The sequence below is a fragment of the Colletotrichum godetiae genome (assembly GCF_030913485.1).
Source record: "Colletotrichum godetiae strain CBS 193.32 chromosome Unknown BDP55scaffold_7, whole genome shotgun sequence".
Lineage (NCBI taxonomy): Eukaryota > Fungi > Ascomycota > Sordariomycetes > Glomerellales > Glomerellaceae > Colletotrichum > Colletotrichum godetiae.
Window position 1 is genome coordinate 548,138 of NW_026851255.1, and position 25,490 is coordinate 573,627.

The 25,490-nt window shown below is 52.0% G+C and overlaps 10 protein-coding genes across 10 annotated transcripts; 8 read left to right on the top strand and 2 right to left on the bottom strand.

The window, feature by feature from the left end:
* Positions 1-229: 229 nt before the first annotated feature.
* Positions 230-1,512, top strand: BDP55DRAFT_380653 (uncharacterized protein). Its single transcript, XM_060567155.1, has one exon. It carries the CDS (start codon positions 289-291, stop codon positions 1,429-1,431), a length of 1,143 nt encoding a protein of 380 aa, XP_060433531.1. The 5' UTR covers positions 230-288; the 3' UTR covers positions 1,432-1,512.
* Positions 1,513-5,055: 3,543 nt separating this feature from the next.
* On the top strand, positions 5,056-6,016 carry BDP55DRAFT_380681 (uncharacterized protein). The gene has a single exon (XM_060567156.1). It carries the CDS (start codon positions 5,384-5,386, stop codon positions 5,849-5,851), a length of 468 nt encoding a protein of 155 aa, XP_060433532.1. The 5' UTR covers positions 5,056-5,383; the 3' UTR covers positions 5,852-6,016.
* Positions 6,017-6,857: 841 nt separating this feature from the next.
* On the top strand, positions 6,858-7,670 carry BDP55DRAFT_651773 (uncharacterized protein). The gene has a single exon (XM_060574076.1). The coding sequence runs from the start codon at positions 6,999-7,001 to the stop codon at positions 7,449-7,451; it is 453 nt and encodes a 150-aa protein (XP_060433533.1). The 5' UTR covers positions 6,858-6,998; the 3' UTR covers positions 7,452-7,670.
* A 360-nt stretch (positions 7,671-8,030) lies between these two features.
* Positions 8,031-9,473, bottom strand: BDP55DRAFT_545211 (transferase family-domain-containing protein; the record flags this gene model as incomplete). The annotated part of the gene is made up of 1 exon (XM_060568554.1): positions 8,031-9,473. One exon carries the CDS (start codon positions 9,471-9,473, stop codon positions 8,031-8,033), a length of 1,443 nt encoding a protein of 480 aa, XP_060433534.1.
* Positions 9,474-10,580: 1,107 nt separating this feature from the next.
* Positions 10,581-11,281, top strand: BDP55DRAFT_712240 (uncharacterized protein; the record flags this gene model as incomplete). The annotated part of the gene is made up of 4 exons (XM_060578201.1): positions 10,581-10,630; positions 10,689-10,744; positions 10,809-10,965; positions 11,027-11,281. Exons 3-4 carry the CDS (start codon positions 10,822-10,824, stop codon positions 11,279-11,281), a joined length of 399 nt encoding a protein of 132 aa, XP_060433535.1. The 5' UTR covers positions 10,581-10,630; positions 10,689-10,744; positions 10,809-10,821.
* Positions 11,282-12,207: 926 nt separating this feature from the next.
* Positions 12,208-12,715, top strand: BDP55DRAFT_725257 (uncharacterized protein; the record flags this gene model as incomplete). Its single annotated transcript, XM_060578993.1, has 2 exons — positions 12,208-12,516; positions 12,590-12,715. The coding sequence occupies 2 exons, from the start codon at positions 12,208-12,210 to the stop codon at positions 12,713-12,715; spliced, it is 435 nt and encodes a 144-aa protein (XP_060433536.1).
* A 1,202-nt stretch (positions 12,716-13,917) lies between these two features.
* BDP55DRAFT_725258 (uncharacterized protein) lies at positions 13,918-14,982 on the top strand (the record flags this gene model as incomplete). Its single annotated transcript, XM_060578994.1, has 4 exons — positions 13,918-13,995; positions 14,052-14,104; positions 14,184-14,799; positions 14,863-14,982. The coding sequence occupies 4 exons, from the start codon at positions 13,918-13,920 to the stop codon at positions 14,980-14,982; spliced, it is 867 nt and encodes a 288-aa protein (XP_060433537.1).
* A 1,434-nt stretch (positions 14,983-16,416) lies between these two features.
* Positions 16,417-17,948, top strand: BDP55DRAFT_575761 (uncharacterized protein). Its single transcript, XM_060570778.1, has one exon. It carries the CDS (start codon positions 16,448-16,450, stop codon positions 17,780-17,782), a length of 1,335 nt encoding a protein of 444 aa, XP_060433538.1. The 5' UTR covers positions 16,417-16,447; the 3' UTR covers positions 17,783-17,948.
* Positions 17,949-21,164: 3,216 nt separating this feature from the next.
* Positions 21,165-22,096, bottom strand: BDP55DRAFT_380708 (ricin B lectin). The gene has a single exon (XM_060567157.1). The coding sequence runs from the start codon at positions 21,860-21,862 to the stop codon at positions 21,335-21,337; it is 528 nt and encodes a 175-aa protein (XP_060433539.1). The 5' UTR covers positions 21,863-22,096; the 3' UTR covers positions 21,165-21,334.
* A 743-nt stretch (positions 22,097-22,839) lies between these two features.
* BDP55DRAFT_628389 (chaperonin GroL) lies at positions 22,840-24,722 on the top strand (the record flags this gene model as incomplete). The annotated part of the gene is made up of 3 exons (XM_060571896.1): positions 22,840-22,947; positions 23,013-23,154; positions 23,209-24,722. The coding sequence occupies 3 exons, from the start codon at positions 22,840-22,842 to the stop codon at positions 24,720-24,722; spliced, it is 1,764 nt and encodes a 587-aa protein (XP_060433540.1).
* Between the last annotated feature and the right edge of the window lie 768 nt (positions 24,723-25,490).

The following is a 25,490-nucleotide window of genomic DNA, read 5'->3' on the forward strand; positions in this document are numbered from 1 at the left end:
CTTCGAATGTGAATCTTCATGGGCCTCCATAGGCTGAAAGCCCCTCCTGGGGAAGCCAAGGGTGAGGGGAAGAATCAAAGCAATGCGCAAGTGCGCGCCGACGATTGACTGAATGCATTCGGGGAACCACAGGAAGCAGACCGACTTACCGCATGCTTTTTGACTTACAACGCCTCACCGCCGCCTGGGCTCTGCCACCTTTGATGCCGCCCAGCGATGGTGGACGTCTGACCTTGTTCCTGTTCCAGCGACGACAATACCTTACCTACCTTACCCGGTAAGGTACAGATGCTGTCAATACCGCTAGGTTGTATGCACCTCAGGTTGGGGCATTGTATCTCTATCTGTACAACACCACAACAACAGCAAGCCACGACACCAACACCAATGCCAACAAATATCGGGAGCCAAGAGAAAGAAACATTGAAACGAGATGTGCCAGCAAATCTGCCGTGGCTGCATCCAGCACATCCTCATCAATCCCACCGCCCAGGTACTTCGCCTTCCCCAGTGTTGATACTGATGGTTCTCTGGACGCATCGCATCGCATTGCATCCGCGCCCATCCCGCTCCAGTGACAGACGAGAACGGCCACCGACGGAAAATCACCTAGGAACTTCCGTATTGAACTTTTACCCAAACTCTACTAATTTGCCCGTAGATGGCATGGAGACCAAAGAGAGACCAAAAAAGCAAACTAGGGCCAGCCAGAACGGCCATTTCCGGACCCCCGGGCTCGCTCACGGCCGTTGTCTCTTTTTTTCCCAGGTTCCTGTCCATCACTTTTCAACTTCCCGGCTGTCCATTTTCTTTTCGGCCGGCAACCTGCTGCTTGGGGGGCCCAAGCCACTGGCCCGGTTCGAGATCCCCGGTCTCAGAAATTCCATCAACTATCACCATCTGGCATCAAATCTTTTCTTTTCCGTCAATTTGGAAGAATTTTTCTTCTTTTCCTTGCACTGCTTGCAGTGCTTGCTAGGGGTCCTGGAAGTCTTGGGCTTCCTTCTCATTTCCGGCCCTGTTCCCTGTCGGCCTGTTGGGCTCGGTGTCTATTACCGCGACCGTTCGACCCCAGCTTTTCTGTCCACCCTTCCCGCTTGCCCAGCCTCTCCCGTCATGACCCTAGGCATCTCATCTTATTTTCAAGGGAGAATTCCCACGAGGCGTACGGATACAGCTGCAAGCCTGCAAGTCCCAAGTGCCCGGAGTCAGGTTGGAAGCCAGGGCCATGTTGACGAGGTTGGCCGCTGGCCGGGGCAGGGCGAGGCGAGGCGAGATGGAAAGAAGACATGGATCCTTCGTCATTTGCGGCGCTTCTTCTTTCATCCGCCAGGAGTCGGGGTACAATTTCCAGGAACACACGGAGGCGCTTTCCGTACATCATACAGAGTGTTGGCAGAGTTACAGATGTATCATCGTCTCATTCGGTAACACGCAAAGTGACAGTCGACACCCATCATCTCCGGCCGGCAACCCAGTTCCATCTACAGACTAATTACAGAATACTTACACCAAACTATCCATGGATACGAATTGTTGGTGTCTATACGGAGTACGGATACACCAAGTTACCAACAAGGTTGTGTGAGTTGGATGATTCAGAGCAATCACTCGCGGGAATGCGACTGGTTTAGATGGATGGCCCCCGGATGCGACGCCGCGATGCCCCGACGATGCGGTTGGTCGTCGTTTGGAATTCCGTTGGATGCCCGAATTTCCTCCATTCCTCTCCAAACAACCACCGACATCACCAACAAGCCCAAAGTCCCAACCCTGACCACCCCCATTCAAGTTCCAACAAGCGAGAAACCCCCCGAGCGAACGCGCAACACAATCCGCAACCGCAACCGCATCCGCATCCGTATCTCAACGAAATGCGACGACATGCACCAACTTACGAATACACCCGTTTGTGGATGGATGGATGGTGTGCCTTGCTCAGCTTTGCTTCTGACTGTGCTGCTGCTGACTAGTAGCTACCATGCTCCCCCAACATCCAATGTTTCCGAACCGCAGAACTGACACCTGAGACGTCCAACCTAATTCCTATTCCAGACGCAATACGACTCAAACAACGGGTATATTACACATGCACTCACACACACTAGGGAAGGCGGTGACAGGCGCATACCGATAATAAACCAGACCGCCCTGTCTTTACAGCACACCGAACAGGCTTACCGCCTAGTTGTCGCTGCTGCTACCTGCCTGTAAGATGCAACTTGCCTGCCTAGTTAGAAAGTAACACACCGGCGACTTGCGATTCGTGCCTTTTTTTGACTGCTCGTTACCGTCGCCAATTAATACGGCCGTGCTGACTTGGCTCTGGCTCAGCCCGCGGCGAATGCTTCCCCGGCCTGACTCAGACTGGGGGTGGCGCATTCGGGATTCCATTCCATTTACACTGACCTACGAATATGTAACGGTACTCACTCTAACTCTGTACACGGCGGTACCACCCACCTTTACCTCCCCGGATCGTCCAAGCTGTAGTTGCGGCGGCGGCGGCGGTGGTGGTTTGTGGAGGGTGTGTGTGTGACGCCAGCCTTGGGATGAGAACAGTCAGGTCAAATCAACCCCATTGTCAGTGACTCAGGGCCTGGGTTGTTGATTGATTGCTGACTTCACCTAGGAATAGGGTACGGATAGGCAAGGAAAAGCCGTTACGTTGCCCAGCGGAGGAACCTGTAGATTTGTGTTCCTCCGCTTCCACATCCCTCGCTCTTGTTGGTCGCACGAATGAAGAAACGGCGAGATCGGATTGGGTCTCGAACGCGAGTTTGCGACGGGCGGGAGAGGAGAGGGCCCCTCCCCCGCGAATAAGCCATCTCCATCACCGTTTGCGTCGTCAGCATTCAGCAACGACAGCGGATTTGTCGCGGCCCATTTTCGAATGAGATGGCAGAGACGGCAACTCGCGATATGACTGGTCCCCGCCATCAACGGCAGAGTCTCGTCCCGAATTCGGGGTTGTGCCACACCGCAGGGCATCCCGTTTCTAGACCTGCCATTTGTACCCTTACCTTGACTTTTGTAAAAGGGCGGCGGGAATGTATCCGCAGGCACGCAAGGGGGGGGAGTGAGAGCAATCTTCAACCACCAGCTGGGCAAGCATTTCCAGATATCCGAGCATACAGCGAGCTAATACGCAGGGGAAACCCCCTTTGGCAAGAGGAGAAGCTGAAGGCGGTGATGGCCCGTGGACCTATCGAGACTGGCTGACAACTTAATTCCAAGACAGACATGATAGACATCGATCGTTCTGGACTCGGTCGCGGCAGGCAACATTCTTAGAGTTTTTCATGTTCCCTGCCATCAACTTGCCCTGATTTTTCTATTTCGTCCAGTGTCTGCAATGACTCTAACGTATGTATTTGTGAAACAAGCTCGACGACACCAAATGCCACCGCAGCAAGCAGTAGCAGCAAGCAGCACATGCTTGACGGGCGAGCGGCGGGCGCGGCTGCAATCGAGTCGCATCCGGTCCGTGCCAGCTACGGGACTTACTCGACGATCAACACCAAGCGGTAGGTAGCCGAGGCGGTAGGTACACCAATAGGTCCAAGGGAAGAAGCAAAAAAGATCAGACTGAAACGGGATTCAACCCACGTACGGTTATGTTCTCCTAGGCTCTTTGGGTAGCTACAGACGGTGTGGTTGTCGACACCGACGCCACACCGAGCAAAGCACCGCAAATCGCTTCCGCCTGCCACTTTTCTCTTTATCTCGCTCCTTAAGGACCCTTTCACAAGCTTTACGCTCTAGGCAGAGGGAAGAAGCCGAATAGGACCCCGAAAAAGGAAGCCATCACAAGCGTCTCCGTCCCGCAAGGCCCGGCGTTGCATCTATTTGCAACAAGTGCACCGAGCACACCACGCACCGAACAGCCACCGCGCAATCGTCGACCTACCCAAAACCGCAACGCCGAACCCCAGACCGCGCGACGACACGACGCCAACGCCATGCTATCTATCTATCCGGAGTGGTGTCGCGATTCATGGTGGTAGCGTTCACCCCCTGGGCCAAACGCGCACCGAGCGACCGGAAGGATGCCCGCGGGGCTAGGGGCCCCTAGGGGAAGGACCGGGTTGTAGAGACTAGAGAACCAGGAATTGAGATTGTCCGCCCTGGATGACCTTCTAGAAAGCCGCTAGACGGATTTTCCAGTCCTTAGTCTACTTCTTCTTCCCCTCCCCTGCGACCGCGGAGGGGGGTGGGTGTGTGGATGTTTGGGTTTCCTCATCCCGGTTCATCACCCCCGTCCCCCGAAATTGAACCGGCTGCGGGTTGTGGGACCCGAAAGAGAAGAGCAACAGCGTGGTTGTGTGGTTTTGCATGGGTGCGGGCTGCAGCGCGGCAGGGGGTCCTGTTCCGGTCTAGCGGGTGATTGCGCGCTCTCTCTCCCTGACGTGCTGCTGCTTTGAGCGTTTGGGGGTTTCTGTTTTCTTTTGCCCTGGGACTTTCCGGCTTTTTGCTCGGTTGCTGCCGGATTAGTCTACCGGGTGGACGGAGGGAGGGAGAGAGGAACAACGGAAATGGGTTATGCAGTGGAATGCATAATCTCCCTCCCCCCCCTGACTTATGCTCCCGGAAACGGTGGCCGCGAAACGGTCGGACGGTTTTGGGTTGTGGGACTGCTCGCCCCGAGGCAGATACACCCATTGAAAGATAACCCATCGATCGGGGAGGTTTGGAAGATGGGATCTGCGTTCGGCGTTGAAGAGCCGTTGAGCCTTATTGCGGTTACATCTCATGGGAGATGGATATGGAGATGCCGCAACCGCCGCCGAGAGATGGGGGCGGGTACTGGGCAGCTGACAGAAGCGTTTGTTCATGTCTTGTTCATCGCGTGTGGAATTTGGTGGTCTTACATCAGCCATTCTTTTGCTTTGAGGCGGGGCCTAGGGAGCTTCCCCGGTCCCGTCGTACAGATGGTCAGGTCGTGGGGGATCGTCGGGGTGAGCTTGACTGACTGACTGACAGCCTGATAGAGAGCAGAGCCGCTTCTAAGGGCAGCTTACAAATGGTAATGCTGAGTCGACTCCGCAAGGCTTGGAACCGTTGGGCTGCTGGGAGATGTAGCTTTACCTCGAGGGTGGAGGTCACGTATCAGTGTTGTTGTAGGTGGAGCTGTGGTGAGATTGAATGTCTGGCTGTAGGGGTATCACTTTCATGCAAGGTGCCATGTTGTGTTACTTGGTATTCAACACAAACGAGACTTTGCGGGGTTGAAGCGGTCTTCCGCATAGGATCTCCTGTGCTATACGACGGTGTTTGGGTCACATATCGTAAAGGATGAGATTCAAGATCTCTGGATAGACAGCCCTACTAGACGTGAAGACACAAACCTCTCCCAAAACATCGAAACACTCGATCATCGATCATGACCTTGCCATTCGAAACAGCAGAAACATTCCGCCGCAACAAGACGCGCTACTGTCGCCATATTGACACCAAGCAATGGTCCCTCCTCTCGACATTCATCCTGCCCGACGCCGAGATCGAGTTCCTCAACGCCGAGGGCCGGACCTATGTCGACGAGAACGGGGTGGAGCAGAAGTGGTATTCCCGAGCCGGCTTCGTAGCGTGTTTTGAGAAGGCGTTTGAGGGGATGCAGACTTTGCATGTTGTTGATCCGGGTGATTTTGAGGTTGTTGAGGGGAATGGGGCCGGAGACGGAGATCGGAGTGGGGTCCGGAGTGGGAGTGGGAGTGGGAGCAGGAGTAAAAATGAGGCCAGGGCCGTCTTTGGGCTTGTGTATCATGTTGGCGATGCCGGATCTGAGAAGGGTGTTCATTTGACTGGCGGCAGGCATTATCAAGAGACTTGGAAGATGGTCAAGGATGAGTAAGGGGAGGGGTGGTGGTTTCTTGCCAAGATGAGGTTGCACAGGCTGTTTTCGAAGGTTGCCAATCTCTGAGAGGCATCGTGATGGTAAGAGAGGTGTCTGGGTTGAGATGCTGTCGGTTATGGTTGTGGTTGAGGGTTCTGGTGTTGTCCTGGGCCGGATGCGGCTCAAGAAAGTGGTTCACCAGATAGGAGACAAAATATCAGATGCGGCCAAGCCAAACATATCTCACTTGCGATATCTCGATCTATTGAGATTGAGATGTTCGATATGCGTTGAGCAAGTTGCAAGCCATGTTGACCGCAATAGGGGTGTAACGGACTCTGTCCTTCTCACGATCTCACGACCGATGTGGTAAGACAGCTTCGATGCTTCACGACAACTCTGTTTTGGGCATCATGAGTACAGTCGTGGACATCCAAGACTTTGGAGACCTGGGTTTGAGAGGCCGCGGTGTCATCTGCCGAGCTTTTCGGACTATGCGGCATTAACTACGTTGCCAATTCTTGTTCTCCTGGAAAGATGTAAGCTGGAAAGGCACAGGCACAACGTGAGTGCTGGTCCCGATGTAAGTGAGTAGACTAGATACCGTGGACCTTCATCAAGAACCCGCCTCGACATGTGTGATTACCAAGAAGGGAGGAGTTGTATTCACTGCCAAGATCTCGTCGTAGAACTCCTGGCATTCATGTTTCCACCAAGATCATGCAAATATAATACCGTCACTATCGTGCAATGCCCCGTTAACCAGTGATATTCCTGCTTGGCACGTCTTGAACAAGTGCTGACGCCCCTCATATAATCCTGGTAAGTCGATGGGTCAAGTGCTGTAAGGCTGCGAGGACTGCAGGAAACCCCTTGTCTTCAACGGTCTCGATGCTACCATAATTCTTCAAGAGGTAACTCGAGCGTGGGAAGTATCTGATATCAACTCCCATCCTGGAGTAAAATCCAATGATCGACAGCGTCCCCGCAGAACCCCTCTTCTGCTTGTGTCCTAGTGATGAGGCATAGCCTGATATATAGATATGAACATTGTCAGGATACAACAGATGAAGATTGTGATCAGTCTATTAACTCATTCCTGGCCAGTCTTGCAATCAAGTTATCTCACAAATCGTACCTGAACCGAGAAACAACAGCTGCCAAAATGCCTATATCTCAAGAAACAGCAGAGATTATCCGTCGCAAAAAGGCACAATACTGCCGTTTCGCCGACACCTGCCAGTGGCACCACTTCGAAAACATCATGCTGCCTTCTCTCACGTTTGAAGCCCTCGATCTGGACGGCAGCATTCTGACTCTGAACGGAGTCAAGTATCGCTGGGAGTCGCGTGAGGCATGGGTCGCCCACTTCAGCGAGGCCTTCAAGGTCATGCAGACGATTCACCTGACGGACGCCGGCGACCTGGAGCAGGTTTCCGAGGACGAGGTGAAGGCTGTGTTTGGGGTTATCTACCATGGAGGGACGAGGGGGTCGGAGTCCGGGCTGCACTCTACTGGTGCTGGGCATTACCATGAGATATGGAGAAAGATTGATGGGGACTGGTTTATGGAGAGTTGTTCTATGAAGAGGTTGTATTCCAAGGTGATGCAGATCTGAGTTATCAGAGTTGATGGAGCGCTAGAGTCTGGAACCTGTGTTTGTAGCCTCAAGGTCCTCATTGTTTATTTAGCAAAGCTGAGATCGCGTATCGAAGTTGGAGAAGAGGATGAGGTGTTTATTTGTTGGACACAATCATCATTGATCCGTAGTTCGTCATGGTTTGAAATAATTTTGACAAAGTTCCTGTCATGTCATACCAAATGAGATGAATATTCCTAACGCTTCTTCGAAAAGGTCCAGAGAAAATCAAAGACGTTGAGTTGCTTGACTGGTAGGCTCAAGTGGCCTATTGGATATTTTAGTTGACTCTTTTACTTCCAAATCCCTCCAAATGCTCTTCTACCTTCAAGTTGAACGGCATGCCTCCAAGCTCGCGTTGAGAGCTGGGGCGGAATGGATGAATACAAATAACGGATGTTGCCGAAATGGAGTTTTCGGCCAGCAGCAACTAGACTTTCGCCTTCAACTCAATGGAATGCCACGACATAAGAGGCCGTGGTTCTAACTAAGGTATCGATGGTGTTGCTTTTTGTAATTACCATTGGATCTATATGGCACATCTTCCCGAGCTTGTGTCTATGCTTCTGTGTGTTCAGCATCAACGCCCCTATACTCAAAGAACTTATTCCACTCCGGATCCTCGATCAGTGTCTGAGCCAGTTCCTTCTCATACATGATGGCAATTTCTGGACCCTCATCAGACTCAGGTGAAGGGTCTCGCGGCGGATAGACAAGGATGCCGCCCTCGGAAATACGACCCATCAAGTATCGATAAGTCGCAGGCTTCCCGAAGCCAAAGTCGGCAGACGGGATGTTGGCGTCACGGTGATCGACCACAATAGTCGACATAGGCGGGTGCGAGTCGATTCTCGAGTTGAGACTTGACTTCACGCGGATCGTCGCCACCATCTTGAGCGTTTCATCGAGACTTTCTTGGGTCACGCTGTCCGTCAACTGACGGACGTAGCGTGCTACCCGCCAGAACGGCCAATCTAAGATGAGGTCTGACACCGCGGGTTGCTCGACAGGTGCGGTGGTAGACATGGCTACGTACATGACGTTCTGTTGAGTGCGTGCGGGTACCTTTGGGCTGTGCAGACGTCGACGCATATCGATGGTCTCGCACCAGAAGAGCTTTGCGTCTGGAGCAGTCCTGAACACTGGAGCTCGAAGGCGTGTTAGGTGTCGCCACATGAAGGCGGAAAAGGCGTCGTACGTCGAGATCCATGTCCCATCTTCGGGTTTTGCGAGCTCTTTCAGCTGAGCGGCTTTACTCTTGGGCAGGTGGAAGAGGAGGCAGATACCGACTTTGTGGTCAGGATGCCTATCGGGTGGCGGCGGCCCATCTACCTTCTCATTCTCCGGAGGCTCGGGCTTGAGAAAGCGGGAGACATCATTGCAGGCCGGATCCCACGAAGGATAGGCCGTACCATTGCTAAACGCGTAACAGTTCTCAGCAAGCTGGTGGATGAATCCAGCCCAAGCCATAACGTCTTGGGAGTAGTGATGGTGGTGTGTGCTGAAGACGAGCCCGCCCCGGACGAAGTTCGCCTTGAAGCCAGCAGTGACAGGACTCTGCTCCGGAGTAGCCTCGGGCCGCTCGCCATAGGTCATCGGTGACACAGCCCATAGCCTGAGGTCTCCAAGAGCTACGGCGCTGAAGTTGGCCTTCTCGATATCGTCAAAAGATGGATACTTGTCGGCATCCTCTGGGGCGTCGAGCCATTGGACGACGAAGCGGACGGTCGATTCTCTTCTCTTGGTAAAGGAATAATCGCCCCACGGGTCTTTCTCAATTTTTCCGTTCAGCTGGCGGACCTGAGCAAGCGTCCTCTCAAGACCTGCTTTGAGAACTTCGACAACTCTTGGCTTCGCGGCATCATCTAAGCGGAAGAATACGGCGTAGTGGTTGTATGTCTGACAAGTCAAGTAATCTAGGGTGGAAACTCTGAATCTTTCCACCTCCACGTCGTCCTCCCACCCATAAGGGTGGAGATCGTAGACTTCCTCTTTTGGCATGATATTGGACAAGGCTATCGAAGTGATCCAAAGATAGTTGTAGGTTCCAAGTCCCGAGTATCGTAAGTTCGAAGTGGACAGAGGAGCAGTTGAAGGACCGTTGTTCTGTGCCGCACTAGATTGGAATGCGCCCGTAGCGGTAGAGTCTACTTTGCCATTGCACCATATCCAGGCCCCTCAAAACATCTTTCGATGATTTACCTCTGATTGGAGGATACAACGAGCAGTATTCCCGATTTGGTGGGTTAAGTTGTTAACCAACAGTTCGCCAAGGACTCTGTCATGTTGGTTGACATCTGAAGAACCCCATCTCCACAGCTAACCTTACCCGCCTGCCAACCCCGCTCATGCAGCCTGCTTCAACTATGGCAAGTGGGTGACTCAATAGTTTGCCGCCTCATATGAAGCGCCTGAACGAGAGATAGGGAGGTTTAGGTAATGAGCGGAAACAGTCGAAACTTGAGACGTCGACGTTATCAAGCACTTTACTTCATAGGGAACGGGTATGAACCAGCTGTCGTGTCGTCGAAGCAATATCTCCCAGATGGAACATCCGACGAAGAGCGAAGAGTTTTCCTGATTCTCACTTACGATAGATATGTGGTTAATTATCTGTTCATAAATTATCCAAGATTTCTACCCAAATCAGGGTGCAAATTATGTATGACGTCTTTGAGTCCAGATCGAATCTCATTGCAACAAAGCTTTGACCTGGAACCATAACGGCGCTGGAAAGTTGACAGAGTCTTTGACACATGATATTATCCCTCCCCCATATCTAGGTGTTTACGATGTCTCGGCTCAATTGTGAAAGTAACTGACTAAATGCCATAGAAGCCTCTGCTTTGTGAGAGCTTGCTACCTTCCTGGACAATTTGCCTGTCTCATCATAAAGATGCTCATCGTCCCAGTACATGCTTGTTGCTCAGTATGAAAGACCGGGACCACCGTCGACCGCCTCACTGCCTAGTCAACCCATACTTCCTTCCTTCTGTTTCTTGACTTCCTCTCTTTCCGTTTCGTTTCGTTCGGTCTCCTTACTTAAGAATATCCACCGCGCGCGTGCAAGACTCAACACTTCTTCATCCACAACAACCACGCGTCCGCCAGCACAGCTCCCTTGCGCAAAAACCAAGAGCCCTCGACACGAAGAAATCGTAAGACATCCTCGAACTCCTCTTCTTTAATGACAGAAATATTAACAAGAATATCTAGCTCATCAAGCTCAGTCGAACGTCAAAAAATACATCTCATCCTAAGCACTTGCCATAGTACGTATGCATCGACCACTCGCCCCTTCCAGCTGCGAGATAACGAGACTAACCCATATTTTAGATAGCATTTAGCCATGACTGATCAGAACCTTCCCGAGATGTCGCCTTCCGACGTGAACTTCATGTGTCACGTCTTCGTGCACATGACCGAAAAGCCCGTCATTGACTGGGACAGCTTCGCGGAGGCCGCTGGCTTCAAGAGTGCAGGTGTCGCTCGGGTACGTTACTGTTGACAAATTTTCTGATGCGGTCAACATGTGCTAATACTTTGGACTTCAGACCCGCTGGGGACAGATCAAGCGCAAATTTGCCCTGGTTGACCAGGCCACCCCCAAGAAGAAGACCGCCCAGGCTTCTGTCAGCACTCCCGCTTCTGACTCCAAGGTCAAGAAGCCTACTGGACGCGTTGGCACCAAGGGAAAGAAGGGCAAGAAGGCTGTGAAGGACGAGCAGGAAGAGGATGAGGTCGATGAAGACAAGGCTGTTATCAAGACCGAGGGCTTCAATGTCAAGGAAGAGTTCCTCGACATCTAAGAAGACTCCTTGACTGCCAACCTTTGCCGATGTTGAGTGGATGGTCCGAAACGGGCACATGGAGATAGCTCTTAGGCTTGGACCATACAATATATCTTGGGCGCCAAAATAGTTTGGTGATAGCCGGCTGAGAAAGCAATACGATTTCACTTCACAACTTTAGGTGGGATAAGGCAGTCAGCATTGTGACTACCAGGGTATTACCAAGTCCATATGTCTCTCAGTGGTGTTAGTCAATGTGTGAGCCCTGACTTCACGCCATGCCTGATACTCAGGTTGAGCAGATCTGCAATACATAGAAGTCACTACCCACCATTACCGAGTCTCATGCCAGCCTCTTCAAGCCTCGATACCCTAATGACGAAAATTGAGGTTCATCAAACAACGTCGGAGCCGTTGCATTGTGGCTCTACAGTGTTCTCTTTCTCTCCATCACAAATGTCACTTTTCTTCTCCCCTCGTCTATCCTTTTCTTTGCTCTTCATGTGTCCCCTCCTTTCCATTATTCTCCATCTTTCCACGCTTCCTAGAACTTTCAGTATCGCCAAACTCCCTTCTGTAGCCTCACCCTTCGGAACTTTGACTGCTCTACTCCGTCCCGGATCGAGCGCCTGGCCTCAGGTAGCCAAGCACCCAGTCTCACAAGGCGAGTACTCTGAGTGAAGGCACCTTCTCGACTGATGGGCCGGTGCCTATGGGGGTTAAAACCCCTTCGACTGAAGCTGAAGCCAAAAAAAACTATTTCTTCCTTCTATACACATTCTTCTCAGGTCACCCAAAACTCAGCAGAAACATTGGTAACCTGCCCAACCAGACATTGCTCACACATCGATATCTATATATCATTCAGAAGCAATCGTTAGTTTTACTTTTCAATGTCTCATCTCATTTTGAGACTGAAAAGTTTACTGACTTGAGCTAGCATCATGCCTCCCAAGAAGTCCACCGCTGCCGAGGGCGAGAACGCTGTCCCCTCCCTCACGGACGCCGAGACCAAGTTCGTCAAGGCTGTTTTTGACAGCATGAACACCCGCCCCGACATCGATTATGACAACGTCGCTGGCATTATGGGCCTGGCCAATGGCAAGAGCGCTAGAGATCGCCTTCGTACGATCTCCAAGAAGCATGGCTGGTCCGCCACCGATGGCACCAGTGCTGTCAGCCCTGCCAAGAAGCCTGCCGGAGTCAAGAAGACGCCCATCAAGAAGAAGGGCATCGCGCAGCGCAAGAAGAAGGTTAGTCGCATCCCATATCTGCAATAATATCCCTGGAATATTTTCTTCATTATGGATGCTAACAAGTCGATAGAGCAAGAAGAATGAGTCTTCGGGCTCTGAAATCGATGAGGATATCTCGGGCAAGCTCGAGTCTGACACTGATGGCGAAGCCGCTGCCAAGGCGGAGCTCAACAACCCCGACAGCGACTCCGACTGAGCGTCCCCGCAACAATTGGTCTTCGTCGTTGAGTGCTCAGCCATGGTATATGAAGCTGGCGAATTCTCTGCATATGGTCTTGGAATGAACAGGACTTGGATTGGGATTGGGTCATAGCAGATTATGCTCAGGTAGTTTGAGCAACTCAATTCCCAGTCATCCCATAAGCCGTGCCTGTGTTGAATTCATAAAGTACACGTGAAACCTATTTAGCTTCCAAGTTTTGCTTTTCCAGAGCTCAAGCTACTCTTTCTGACTGCTGTCATTGTCTTTCCTTACTTAACTTGAAGGAAAGGATGCCAAGCAGAACCTAGTCCTAACAGCTGCCCCTCTGAACCCCCCCCCCCCCCCAGGTCTGGACTGTTCTTTCCTGTTCTTCTTGTAGCTTTAGCCTTGTTGTTTAATCTTCGTCTAATCATTGTGCTGTTGTCTGGTCTTCTTTTCGTCCAAATTGCTCTTGCCATTTGTTCAAACTCCTTTGACCAACTGCCTTGTCTCTTATCACCTTTTGAACCGCAAAGTCATGCCTCTTGTTGGATTAGGTAGCTCTCGATGTTCCGTCTGGTCATTATGATTCTGTCCAGTCCTCTTTTCGTCTCAAGTGCTCCCCCCATTATTGCTTAAACTCTTCAACCACCTGCCTGGTCTGCTTCATTCATGTTTTAAACTACCTGTGACTGCCTCTTGTCACATAGATCATTCTCGTCTTATCTTGTAGTATTCAAGCTTGAGTCCAGATTGCTCCCGCCTTTAGAGTAAAGTTCCTTCAGCTAGCTGACTGATGTGTTCACAGCTTGAAATACTTGTTCCTGCATGTTATTAGGACACTTCTTGCCTCATCGCCTGATCATTGTGCTTTCGTCCAGAATGCTCTCACATTCCGTCCATCTTTGATTCAGATAGTTCCCGCCGTATGTATAAAACCCTTCAACCACCTGCCTGACCTATCCATGTTTTGTATCACCTGCACCTGTCTCATGCCCTGGTAGCTCTCGTTCATTCGAGTTTATCAAGAGCTAAGCTTGCCTATTTGAGGCAGCCTCTCACCAGAACTTCTCACAAACCCAAGTCTTCTTCACAACAACTCCCAAACCTTCCAGTACTCAGACCTTGCTCTCAGCCTTCATTTTCAAATAACACTACTCATACTCAACTTCCTCCAGCACTATTACCCACACCCAACTCCGTCTACTCTACTCATCATGGCTTCTGTCGGAACCGATGTTGAGGGCCAGGTGACCTTTCTGGTTCACTGCATCAAGCATTCCTCTGGTGGAAAGGTAAGTGCCGCACCAATCACTTCTGTGTCGAGACGCAAAGTATCTGACAAAAACAGGTCGACTTTCAGTCAGTTGCTAATGATTGCAACATCGCGTCCAAGGCCGCCGCGTGAGTCATTACTCCAACTATACTCCTTCCCATCGAGTTTTCGGCATGCATGAACAAGCTAACGTGGCGTGCCTTCCAGTGCCAAGCGATTCGAGCGCATTCTCAAGCCTTACGGAATGAAGACCAGCGACTTGTCCAAGGGTGGCCCCATTGGCAGTGCTGCCTCTCCTGGTGGCGCCAGTGCCAGCCCCAAGACCCCGGGCAAGGCCACACCTAAGGCCAAGGGCAAGCGCGCCCCCACTGAGACTCCTCCCAAGGAGACCAAGCGCCTCAAGCTGGCTAACCACCCGGCTGTCTCGTCCTACAATGACGAGGACGATGCGGAGGATGCGCCTCAGTTCAAGGTCAAGGAGGACCCTGAGGCCTCTGGCACTGACTCGACCAACGGTTCGTACAGCGATATCCCCCGAGGCCGCGATGACGATGACGACGACTTGCAACTTCTCTACGTTGTGAAGAAGACGAGCGACTGCCCGATCCACGATTGCGGCGGATCCCGAAGTCCTCCTTCTGCGTCCGTTTCGAGCGATACTAATACCGAGGGTTCAATGCAGATGATGTCAAGGCCGACGAGCATGCCGAGATTTAGCGACATGCCAGCTTGCTATCATGGCTGGGGGTTCCTGCCGGAAATGCCAGTCTACGCATGGCCAGATACGTGCGCGATACATGGGGAGCTAGAAGCAGCACAGTTGGTCGGGATATGTGAGTAGTTCCCGCGCAGATCTTCAAAGACCCTGCTAACAAATTTCTCATAGGACCGGGGATTAGCTCTCTATGGGGACGATATAGCCGTCATGGCTGACCAGATTGCTGGCTGGGATGGCTCGTACATGGAAATAGAGATGATTGATGGTCAATTAGAGACCCCAAACTAGTACGAGTGACTTTCACTTCTTTCGCAACGCAATGATCAACATGCAGGCCTTGTGAGACCCGAAAACCTACCTAATCGTGCGCGCCGTTGAAGGGTCCGCCATGGTGCTGCCTGATTAGGCAAGTGGGACTGTCTCGGCAACGGTCGGCAGGGGTCATCCCACTTCTTCCGGAGCATTTGGGGCTCAATTTCGACGACACCCTTAATCCATGTGTGAAGACAGACTCATTGTAACTTTTCCTGCATTCCAGATTCATGACAACTAATGTCTGTCGTACCTTGGGCTTTGAATAAGCTGCATCAGTGATATCTTGAGTCTGTCATGAGGTACACAATGCTACCCGATTTCCTTCATCGCATGCCTTGTTTGCCGTCCTAGGTCCTCCGACCTTCAGGCGGTGCTGCTTTTACGGGCACAACGTCAATCTTGCAAGTAAGCGTATGGAAAACCCCAGTCAATATGATTAAGGAACTCCCATTCCTTCAAGCCTGTACATCCCCCATCGCCCCGGTGATTTCAGTCATCCTTAGGGCGTTTAGTCCCTCCCACTCAGACACACCTGGCGGACCTTCACAAAGTCTGCATCCTAGGACTGGGAGCACAAGGGACACTCACACTGCCAATTGAATATCCCAGACGCAAAATTAAGTCGTGGCATGATAGTTCGCTAAGGTAATGAGAGTCAAGCATGTTGTCTCCCAGCATCTTCGGACAGTCGGACGCACTCGTGAAGATATCGTAGACAGGCAAGCATACATGAGGCAGGTACACTCCACCCTGCACCTCCCTCCTTCCTTCCCAATTCCATACCTAGAAAATTTGTCCTCTCGAAAAAACTCAAGGCACACCGGAGCACCTCATGCTCGCTTGCACCCGTGGACGTTCTGCCTGACCTCTCCGTCCAGAGGTCGCGCAGCCAACCAGAGTGCTCAACCTGCACTTCACCTTCTCATCGCACCTTCCTCCCATCTTCCTCCCACCTCACCTCCTTCCCTCACCTCACCAAGCAGCAAACATTTTCTCAGCCACTTGAGCCGAGAGCACACAAAGTCGTGCCCCCAAAAATTCCGGCTTCCCTTTGAGTAGGCCATACACGCAATTCTGATTTCTCCCCCCTCCCACAAACCACGCACCGAAGTTGTTTTTTCTTCCCTTCTTCATTGCGGCATCCGTCCCCTAAACCAGACGAGCGATTGACTAAAGCAATTTTCGTTCAATCCACCAAACGACAAGCCAAGCATCTCGCTGTCATCAGAGACGAAGTATATCTTCCCTTCTAGATCTCCAGCTTCTGGACCAATTGGTATGTATTTTGTCGCGCGCGGCCTCTTTCGCCTCTTTTTTTGTCTCCCACTTCAGGTCGTCGAATTTGGACAAATAACTGATCACCCTAGCAGACGGAGTCAATCAAATCTTCCTCCTCCACCGCGCGATAGCAACTGCGACATCAATTCATCGCGACGCAATGTCTGCCTCTCCGCTCTCACCCGGTGCCGACATGGACAATCATTGGGAGCTCTCGTCTGGCGCCTCTTCGCCCCGATCCGATACTTCGACCAACACCAACAGCTTGTTCTCGTTGCCTGATTCGCCTGCCGATACAGAGATTTCTTTCCCTGGCCTTGGCCCCAATGACCCCAAGGACACTGTTACTCAGGCTCACCCCAGAATTGCTGTGATGCCAAGTTTCGCGAACCACATCCTTGTGGGAAACACGGCATACGCACCAGGCCAAATTCGAGGTATGGCTCAGACGATATCTGCAGCACGCAAGACAGGAGAGTTTCCCGCCACCACAGCAGCCTTTGAGGATGCCCAATCCACGGTCGAAGACTACCAACATCTTCAGAGTCTTCGAGATGCAAGAGGCGACCCGGCTATCCACCCCCCACCTCAGCAGTACAACGTCATCAAGGTCGACATCGCCCGCCGCATCAAGGCTCGCGATGAGGCACATGGAGCCCCAGCCAACTTTCAAGAGGTGGATCACCGAGTTCAAAACTGGATGAGCTCAATCAACAAGGAAGCACGCATGCTGGAGATTACACAGGCGGCACTTCATCGCAAGGGCATCAATAATCCCACACAAGACGACTTGGACGCCATCGCCGAGGAGTTCATGCAGATTGCGGAGCGAACTCTTCTTGACGTCGCCAACCCTCTGCGCATGAATGCCACTCGCATGGAGGGTAACATGAGTCGTTTCGATAGCCAGCTCAGCGGCTTCGATGGGGCAATGACCGCTCAGCTGAACAACCTTGCATCGGTCATGTCGACCCTACAATCAACCATGGGCAATGCAGTCGGTACATCAACAGAGGCTATGAGTGGCGCCATGAACGCTCAAATCAGTACTCTCAACACTGTTCTGGCATCACAGGGCAGTACTTTCAACGGCTCCCTCAGCATGCTCAACACAGCTCTGGGAACAGTTCAAGCCGACTTGAGTCAGCTTGCCACCAACCTACCAGCGATCATTGCAACTTCAGTTCAGGCTGCAATCAAGGAGCAACTGTCTCCTATTCCCCATCGACATTTCTCCACCACGCAACACCAATTTAGCTACGATCAACCACCCGGGTACGCTACAGCTACACTGGTACAACAATACAATGCGACTGGTGGAGAGCTTCACACCGGCAGCGCACAAGACGTCGCTTCTGCGGTCCAAGTATCAGGACAACAATATGAGCAGGCCTTGCCTATGAGCATGCAGCCCACGAAGTCCAGATTCAAGAGATTATTCCGGGTTATTACTGGAAGAGGTCAATCGAAGAAGGCGACGGGTTTCAAGAATTGAAGCTTATGATGAGGCTTCAACATTCAGCTGTCCGACTTTGTGGCCAGCACTCCCCCCCTCTGAGACGTACACAACACATCCGATCACCAAGCTTTGGAAAGATGGAAGGCATGATGGGAGGAAATTGGTTTTGTAGATCACCGGTAGATTGACCCGTACGTACCACGAGATTAATAGTTCGTTTCACATTGAGTACTTTGTGCCATCGTGAGATCAACACTCTTTTGTGGTTGTCTTCTTATTTCTCAAGTCTATCGACATTATTCAGATGCAGTCGTCTTGCCGCGAGTCGCTGCGCTCACCCAAGTCAACTGGGAGCCTCAAGGTAGATGTCTATGTGCTCACCCGCCAGTGTAGCAATCATATTTTGTTCGTTCCGTTGGAAGAATATGGTGTCTATCACCGTAAGATTCGTGGGCACTAACGAAGATACCACAATCATCCCTTTAAGACGCCGGGGGCCTAAAAATACTGGTGCTACCTTTTACCGCAGAAAGACCATCAGAATCGGGACCGTCACCCGGCAACGCCTGAGGGCATTCCCACATCTTTAGCAACTGCCTAGCCTCCAGGTTGCCTGGCAGGTCATGACCGCGTCTCCCACACGCGTCCGCTACCCTCACCTTCGGCAACCCAAATAATCCCAACGCGTCGTCTTCTTCTGCTCGAGGCAGACGCCTTAGTACCTTACCAGACCAGCCGCCTCAAGTGGGGTCAATACCGACCTGCCCACTCACGGGCCCTAACCGCCCTCCTCCGTCAATAACCTCGCAACCTTCACCTGCTTTCAACCTTACTCTTCTTTCTTGCACTCACACCCATGCAAAGTCGCGCCTATCTTGACTCTTCCCTCCTGAGATATTCCGCGCCTCTCTGACGTTGTCTACCACCAACCACCACCTACTTAAGCAAAATCGCGACAAGAGCTCGTCGTCACCTCATTAATACAAGCGGACATTTCCGGTACAGAGACCTTACCTACCTTGATAATTCAATCAATCACCTCATTGAGATCACAGTGGTAAGTCTTTGATCATCTCTCCTTGAGCCTGTTCATACTTCACGTTGCTACTATTCCTCACCTCTGTTGTACAAAGAATGCCTTCCCTTTAAAGCATCCCCTCCTCGCTTGTTTTCTGCATCTCCTTTTCGTCTTAACTATCACTTCATTGTGTGTTTGTTTTTACTGGTGGCTTGTCTCTTTGCCTGTAAGCTGGCATTCAATCCAATACTGTGCATCGCATCTCAGTGAATGTGATTCTTACTGACAGTATTACTTTCAGCCTCAAAGCAGACAAAGGGCAAGCTTCCTGAAGTCCCAAAGGTGAAGCAGGACGCCAAAGTCCGTAAGAACACAACGGCGAGGAAGAAAACTTCTGCCAAGGATCACAAGACCCCCAAGAAGAGTGTCAAGGTCGCCAGTCGCCCGAAGAACCGGGCCCTGATTCAGTGGAGGAGTAAGTAAAATCCTTGCCGTTGAAACCCCGTTCCCGGTGACTGACCACAGGTATAGAGGAAGACCCCTTGCTCGTAACTCTACTCTGGGTACAGTATATTTGTGCCAAGGATCACGGCAAGTTGCCCTGGGACGACATCATCCCCAAGTGCTTCACCGGAGTCACATCGACAGCCTTCACCCAGTTCCTAGCGCGAGAGCGCAAGAGACTGCTCAAGATGGGCTATTGTGTTCCTCCTCTCCCTAGTCAGGCCAAGAGCTTGGAGAAGGATACGAACCTACGCGGCTATATCAATGAGCCTACCCCGGAGAACGAAGATGCCGTCAGGCCCATCAGTTTTGATGAGCCGTTCTTCCAGCCCTGCCAGCAAGGTGACAACTAGCAGTTGAAGACCAATGCAGCAGGCGAAGGAGAATCGGACGAAGATGAGGTGGATGATGCCATGGAGGAGGACCACGAGGATGAGGTTCCCTCAAATAACCATGAGGCCCCCGAAAAGGTGAGTTTTGATTCAAATGTCCCTCTTCAATTGCTGACATTCAAAAGTTGGGAGAGTCCTCAAAGGATCCTTTTCGCCAGGACCCTCATCAAGCTCCTACTCAGTTGAGACAGCATCTGTACGACAACGAAACTCAGTTGAATGACCAGGTTCACGAGAACTCGCATCCTCAACAGCAAGCTGAACCATTGCTGTTTCAACTGGCTCAGCAGTTTGCTGAGGCTCAATACGATGATCAGAACAACATCCAAGGCCAGCAGCAGCAACCGTTCAGCGAGACGCATACTTCAAATCAGCATAGTCAGGCGGAACAAGCCCACCAGGAGTGGCCGCCGCAGAATCAGCAGCTCAACGGAGGGAACAACACGCAGTTGTATATGCAAGCAATCGAGGCTTGGAAGCAAGATGCGCCCCCGAATGAAGCCCGAATTTACGTTGAGGGTCTCGCTCCCGTGGCATACCACCTTATTCAGGTGCCCGAGAGCGTAAGTGGTGGATTCCAGTCAATATCTGGCACCATGTACCCGCCACGAACGGAGAATGGGTACACTACATTTGCCATTCCACTCCCAGTCAACTTGGAGAACTATCTCCAAGGCTTCAATGGTCAGGAAGCTGGTGCTGCCACCCCCTTCAACAACCCTACTCCGACGGATGTAGCCCCGGGCACTTCGTCACTTAATGAACCCGCTTTTCAGGCTTTGAGCGATGGTTCAAGTGATGTCGTCAATGGCGGCTTCATCGGTGGTTCCCGTGGCGAACACCATCAGCATGATAATGCGGATCTCCCCGCGGCAGCTACTGGTTTCACTCACGTGGGCGATGCCCAGGGATTGGACTTGAATGAGTTCGATTTGACTGCCTTCGACTTTAGTCAATTCCAATGAATAGATGGAGTGCCATGGGATGGCACAGCCTGCAGCTTTCAGCATACTAGACATGGCAAAGAGTCATTAAGTCTTGATTGGGATAATGCGAACGTTGGCATTCGAGGCAACACAAGTGGAAGAGAAATATGCAGTTGTGTGCGTTTGTTATTTGGTCTACTTTTCTCCTTTCCCTTTCCTTTTCCCACACTGCCTCTTTTGACATATTCCTTGGCCCTTTTTGGCAGTGGAGAGTATTTTACAGTGGAGGAGGGCACAACAGCAGACAGCGCGACAATTGGTGCTGATTAGACTAAGCAATGGCAAGAGATTTGCTCTACATACGGGAGCTTTTGCTTTTCTAACCTCCGTTCCATTTGCTTTGATCGATTGATAGTAGCGCCCAAGGCCTATTATGAGCATGAGACACAATGGATTAACGCTTTGAGCTTCTCATACCAAGTTGTCAACCGAGTTTCTGCGAATAAAGTGCGCTGGATTCCTTGTTTGACTTATAATACCCGGCTATGAATAGCTCCAGAGGCATGGTATTCCACAGAGATAGACTGTCACCCAACTTAGGTGTGAAGTGGATGTTATATTTAAGAGAAGACCAGCACAATTTGCTTCTCGTGGTCTTGCCATGTATGTACAGTCGAATGAAACGTAGGCTTCAATCTCATTTCACAAAATTTGTACACGAATTTGAAAATGTAGAATCCTTCTCTCCTCACATACCATCAGCAAGCATGGCATTGATGATCTTGACGTGACGATCACCGTTTGTCTCGCTCCACTCGGTATCGTAGTTAAGACCGTACGGCCAGAAATGCGAGCCGCCACAGCTGATCTTGGCACTAGAGCCGTCCCATGAACGGAGCAGGGGCAATGCCGTAGCCCAGTCGCCGGATGAGCATTTGGAGTCGAAGGCGGCAGTCTGACCAACGCCGAGTGTGTGTGAGATCTCGTGGAGCGCCGTACGTTCGTTCATGTAAGATCGGTTCGATCCGAAACGGAGATCGCCGTTGTAGTTGGCCTCGGCAGTAGGAACGCCGGGCGTGTAGTAGACGCGGATAGTCTTGCTGGCACTTCCCAACTTTGCGTGTCTTGCGACGGCCAGCTTCATGGCGGCTTCGATTTTGGTGTATGCGTCGCTTTGGTCGGACGTGGGGTTGGCGGCCTTCTCGAGCGTCCAGGTGATGGCGCCTTGAGCGGCAGAGGCGGAGGCCACGATGACGGCAAGGAGTGACAACTTCATGTTTGCAGAAAGAGTGAATGTGTATTTGAGAGATTAGAGTATTGGATGCTGGTGATGATCTTGCGATATCTTCCGGTTCTTTGGCTTCGACCAACTCCCTTCTTATACTCCGTACTGTAAGAACACCATCGCTCAGGAGAGCTGCTCTGGCCCCTTGCTCAAGCGAGTTGGAAATTAAGGATATATGTTGCAAGAAGATCGTGCCTATTCTAACTCGGTCTCGCGCAACAGGCCCTATAACTCCCTTGCAGTAGCATTCTCATCCTTGCGATAGCGCGGCCAAGAGGTTAGGGGTTGCATCACGGCGCCACGGCGCCGGCGCGCCGTTTCTTGATGTTTCAAGTACAGTGAGATGCTGCAACAAAGTCGAGGCATGCGCACCTATGAAAAGACTAAGAAAAGAAGCTTGTTTGAAACGTTGCACCGTTGAATCTAGGTGTAACTCGCATGCGGCTAACGCATTGCTCGGATGGCAGTTCTCGTGACTTGCTTAAAGTGCCATCCAATGTTTGCTGAGCTGCTACGACGTCGGAGTTCATGCTCTGTACCTCGTACTCCGTACACCGCAATTATTGCTTGGCAAGATGGTGCAGCTGCTCAGGAGAAGCCCGCAGTCGATCGTCCGCCGATGTTCTCCGATGGTCGAACCCATGTCAATATTCGGCAATGGTCACTAGGGGATACCATGTGCGGATGCTGAGAATGGAGACAGATGCCATTGGAAGACGGTAGAAATGCACCCACAATTGCGCTATTCCCTTTTGGTCATGGCGCGCTCGAAGGGACCTCGTTTAGCCGAACGTCCGAGATAAATTTTTGGAGCCGTCAACGGGAAGCTTCTCCAATTCTATCACTCACTGCAACTTTTTACTTCATCTCCTTGGAGCGACACGTGTGATTCAAACCCGGCGACACCTTCAATCCTTAGTTCTGTATTTCTTCTTTCTTACCTAGATACCCTCATAATAAGATCCAAGATGCAGCGCGCACTTACTTCCCGCGCGAGAGCTTCCGTCCTCTCTGCTGCTCCCAGCAAGTTCCGTGCCGGTGCCGGCCTGGGACAGCAGCTTCGCTTTGCCCACAAGGTTAGTCAATATGTCACGAAGCATTGGCAATACCATCAGCTTCAGGATGCTAAATCAGTCTACAGGAGCTCAAGTTCGGTGTCGAGGGCCGTGCCGCCCTGCTCGCTGGTGCTGATACTCTGGCCAAGGCCGTCGCGACAACACTTGGCCCCAAGGGTCGCAATGTCCTCATTGAGTCCAGCTATGGCTCCCCCAAGATCACAAAGGGTAAGGAGAGACGCACTTGAGATGGAATTCATCAATAAGCTAATAGATTGGTAGATGGTGTAACTGTCGCGAAGGCAATTACCCTCAAGGACAAGTTCGAGAACCTCGGCGCCCGCCTCATCCAGGACGTCGCCTCAAAGACCAACGAGACCGCCGGTGACGGAACTACCACCGCCACTGTCCTCGCCCGTTCCATCTTCTCCGAGACCGTCAAGAACGTCGCCGCTGGCTGCAACCCCATGGACCTGCGCCGTGGTATCCAGGCTGCTGTCGATGAGGTCGTTGCTTTCCTCCAGAAGAACAAGAGAGATATTTCCACCAGCGAGGAGATTGCCCAGGTCGCCACCATCTCCGCCAACGGCGACCAGGAGGTCGGCAACCTGATTGCCAAGGCCATGGAGAAGGTCGGCAAGGAGGGTGTCATCACCGTCAAGGAGGGCAAGACTCTGGTCGACGAGCTCGAGGTTACCGAGGGTATGCGCTTCGACCGCGGCTTCGTCTCCCCCTACTTCATCACCGACGCCAAGTCCCAGAAGGTCGAATTCGAGAAGCCCCTGATCCTCCTCTCCGAGAAGAAGATCTCTGCCGTCCAGGACATCATTCCCGCTCTTGAGGCCTCCACCCAGCTGAGACGTCCTCTCGTCATCATTGCCGAGGACATCGAGGGTGAGGCTCTCGCCGTCTGCATTCTCAACAAGCTCCGTGGTCAGCTCCAGGTCGCTGCCGTCAAGGCCCCCGGCTTCGGTGACAACCGCAAGTCCATCCTCGGTGACTTGGCTGTCCTTACCAACGGTACCGTCTTCAGCGAGGAGCTTGACATCAAGCTCGAGAAGGCCACCCCCGACATGCTCGGCTCCACCGGCTCCATCACCATCACCAAGGAGGACACCATCTTCCTGAACGGTGAGGGCGCCAAGGACTCCATCTCCCAGCGCTGCGAGCAGATCCGTGGTGTCATGAACGACCCCACTACCTCCGAGTACGAGAAGGAGAAGCTCCAGGAGCGTCTGGCCAAGCTCTCTGGTGGTGTCGCCGTCATCAAGGTCGGTGGCTCTTCAGAGGTTGAGGTTGGTGAAAAGAAGGACCGCTTCGTCGATGCCTTGAACGCCACCCGCGCCGCCGTCGAGGAGGGTATCCTGCCCGGTGGTGGTACCGCCCTTATCAAGGCCTCTGCCCTTGCTCTTAAGGATGTCAAGACCGCCAACTTCGACCAGCAGCTTGGTGTCACCATCGTCAAGAACGCCATCACCCGCCCTGCTCGCGCCATCGTCGAGAACGCTGGCCTTGAGGGCTCCGTCATCGTCGGCAAGCTCACCGACGAGTTCGCCAGCGATTTCAACAAGGGCTTCGACTCCTCCAAGGGCGAGTACGTCGACATGATTGCCGCCGGTATCCTTGACCCCTTCAAGGTCGTCCGCACCGGTCTGGTTGATGCCAGCGGTGTTGCTTCCCTGCTCGGTACCACTGAGGTCGCCATTGTTGAGGCTCCCGAAGAGAAGTCAGGAGGTCCTCCTATGGGCGGCATGGGTGGTATGGGCGGAATGGGAGGCATGGGTGGTATGATGTAAAAACATGATCCATGATCAAAATGTCTTCCTTGTATTAAAAAAAGTCAACTGGGCGAGGGGCATGGGCATTGGTGTTACTGTTAAAAAGGATGTATAACTGCGGCCATTTGTACTAATCTCCCCTCTTTCCCCCTTTTACGCAGCAGTATCCCTGAGGGGACATGAGAGCTCTGTATTGTACAATAGCACTAGCAAGTTATGTAAGATGAAAGAAAGGAAGCAAAACGAGTTAAAGAACAACTAAACAAAGATCGCATGCATGCATTGACAGGACTGGAGCTGTGCACAGTGTGTTGACGTTGGTCGGTATTTGACAGTCCAGTGACAGCTTGAAGAATTGGGCCAGTGTGTCGGCCGCTACTTTTTAGTGGTAGAGTTCCTTGGCTTCTTCATGCTGACAAGTAAGGTAGGCAACCGTTAAGTGCAGCCCGGTCCACGTCACGTAAACAGGCACCCATCGTTGCTTTTTTGGTGATGACTTCCTGTGTTTATTTTAACCCAAGCAACAGGAGCTCGTCGCCCCTTGCAATGGGCTGTCCCCCCAACAAGAGATCCCAAGTTCAGGCCCTGTCTGTTGACTGCCGCCTGGGGTGGGATTCGTCAACCTCCTGTGGCTGACGCAGATAGTCACGTGCTCCAATCTCACCTGGACAACAACCCCACCATGCGGGTGTTTTTCTCGCCCGCTTCCCCTCCACTGTGACCCAACTCCTCCGTTCCTGTCCAAGATACCTCATCACCCGAAAGCAAGCTGTTGCCTCTTTTTCT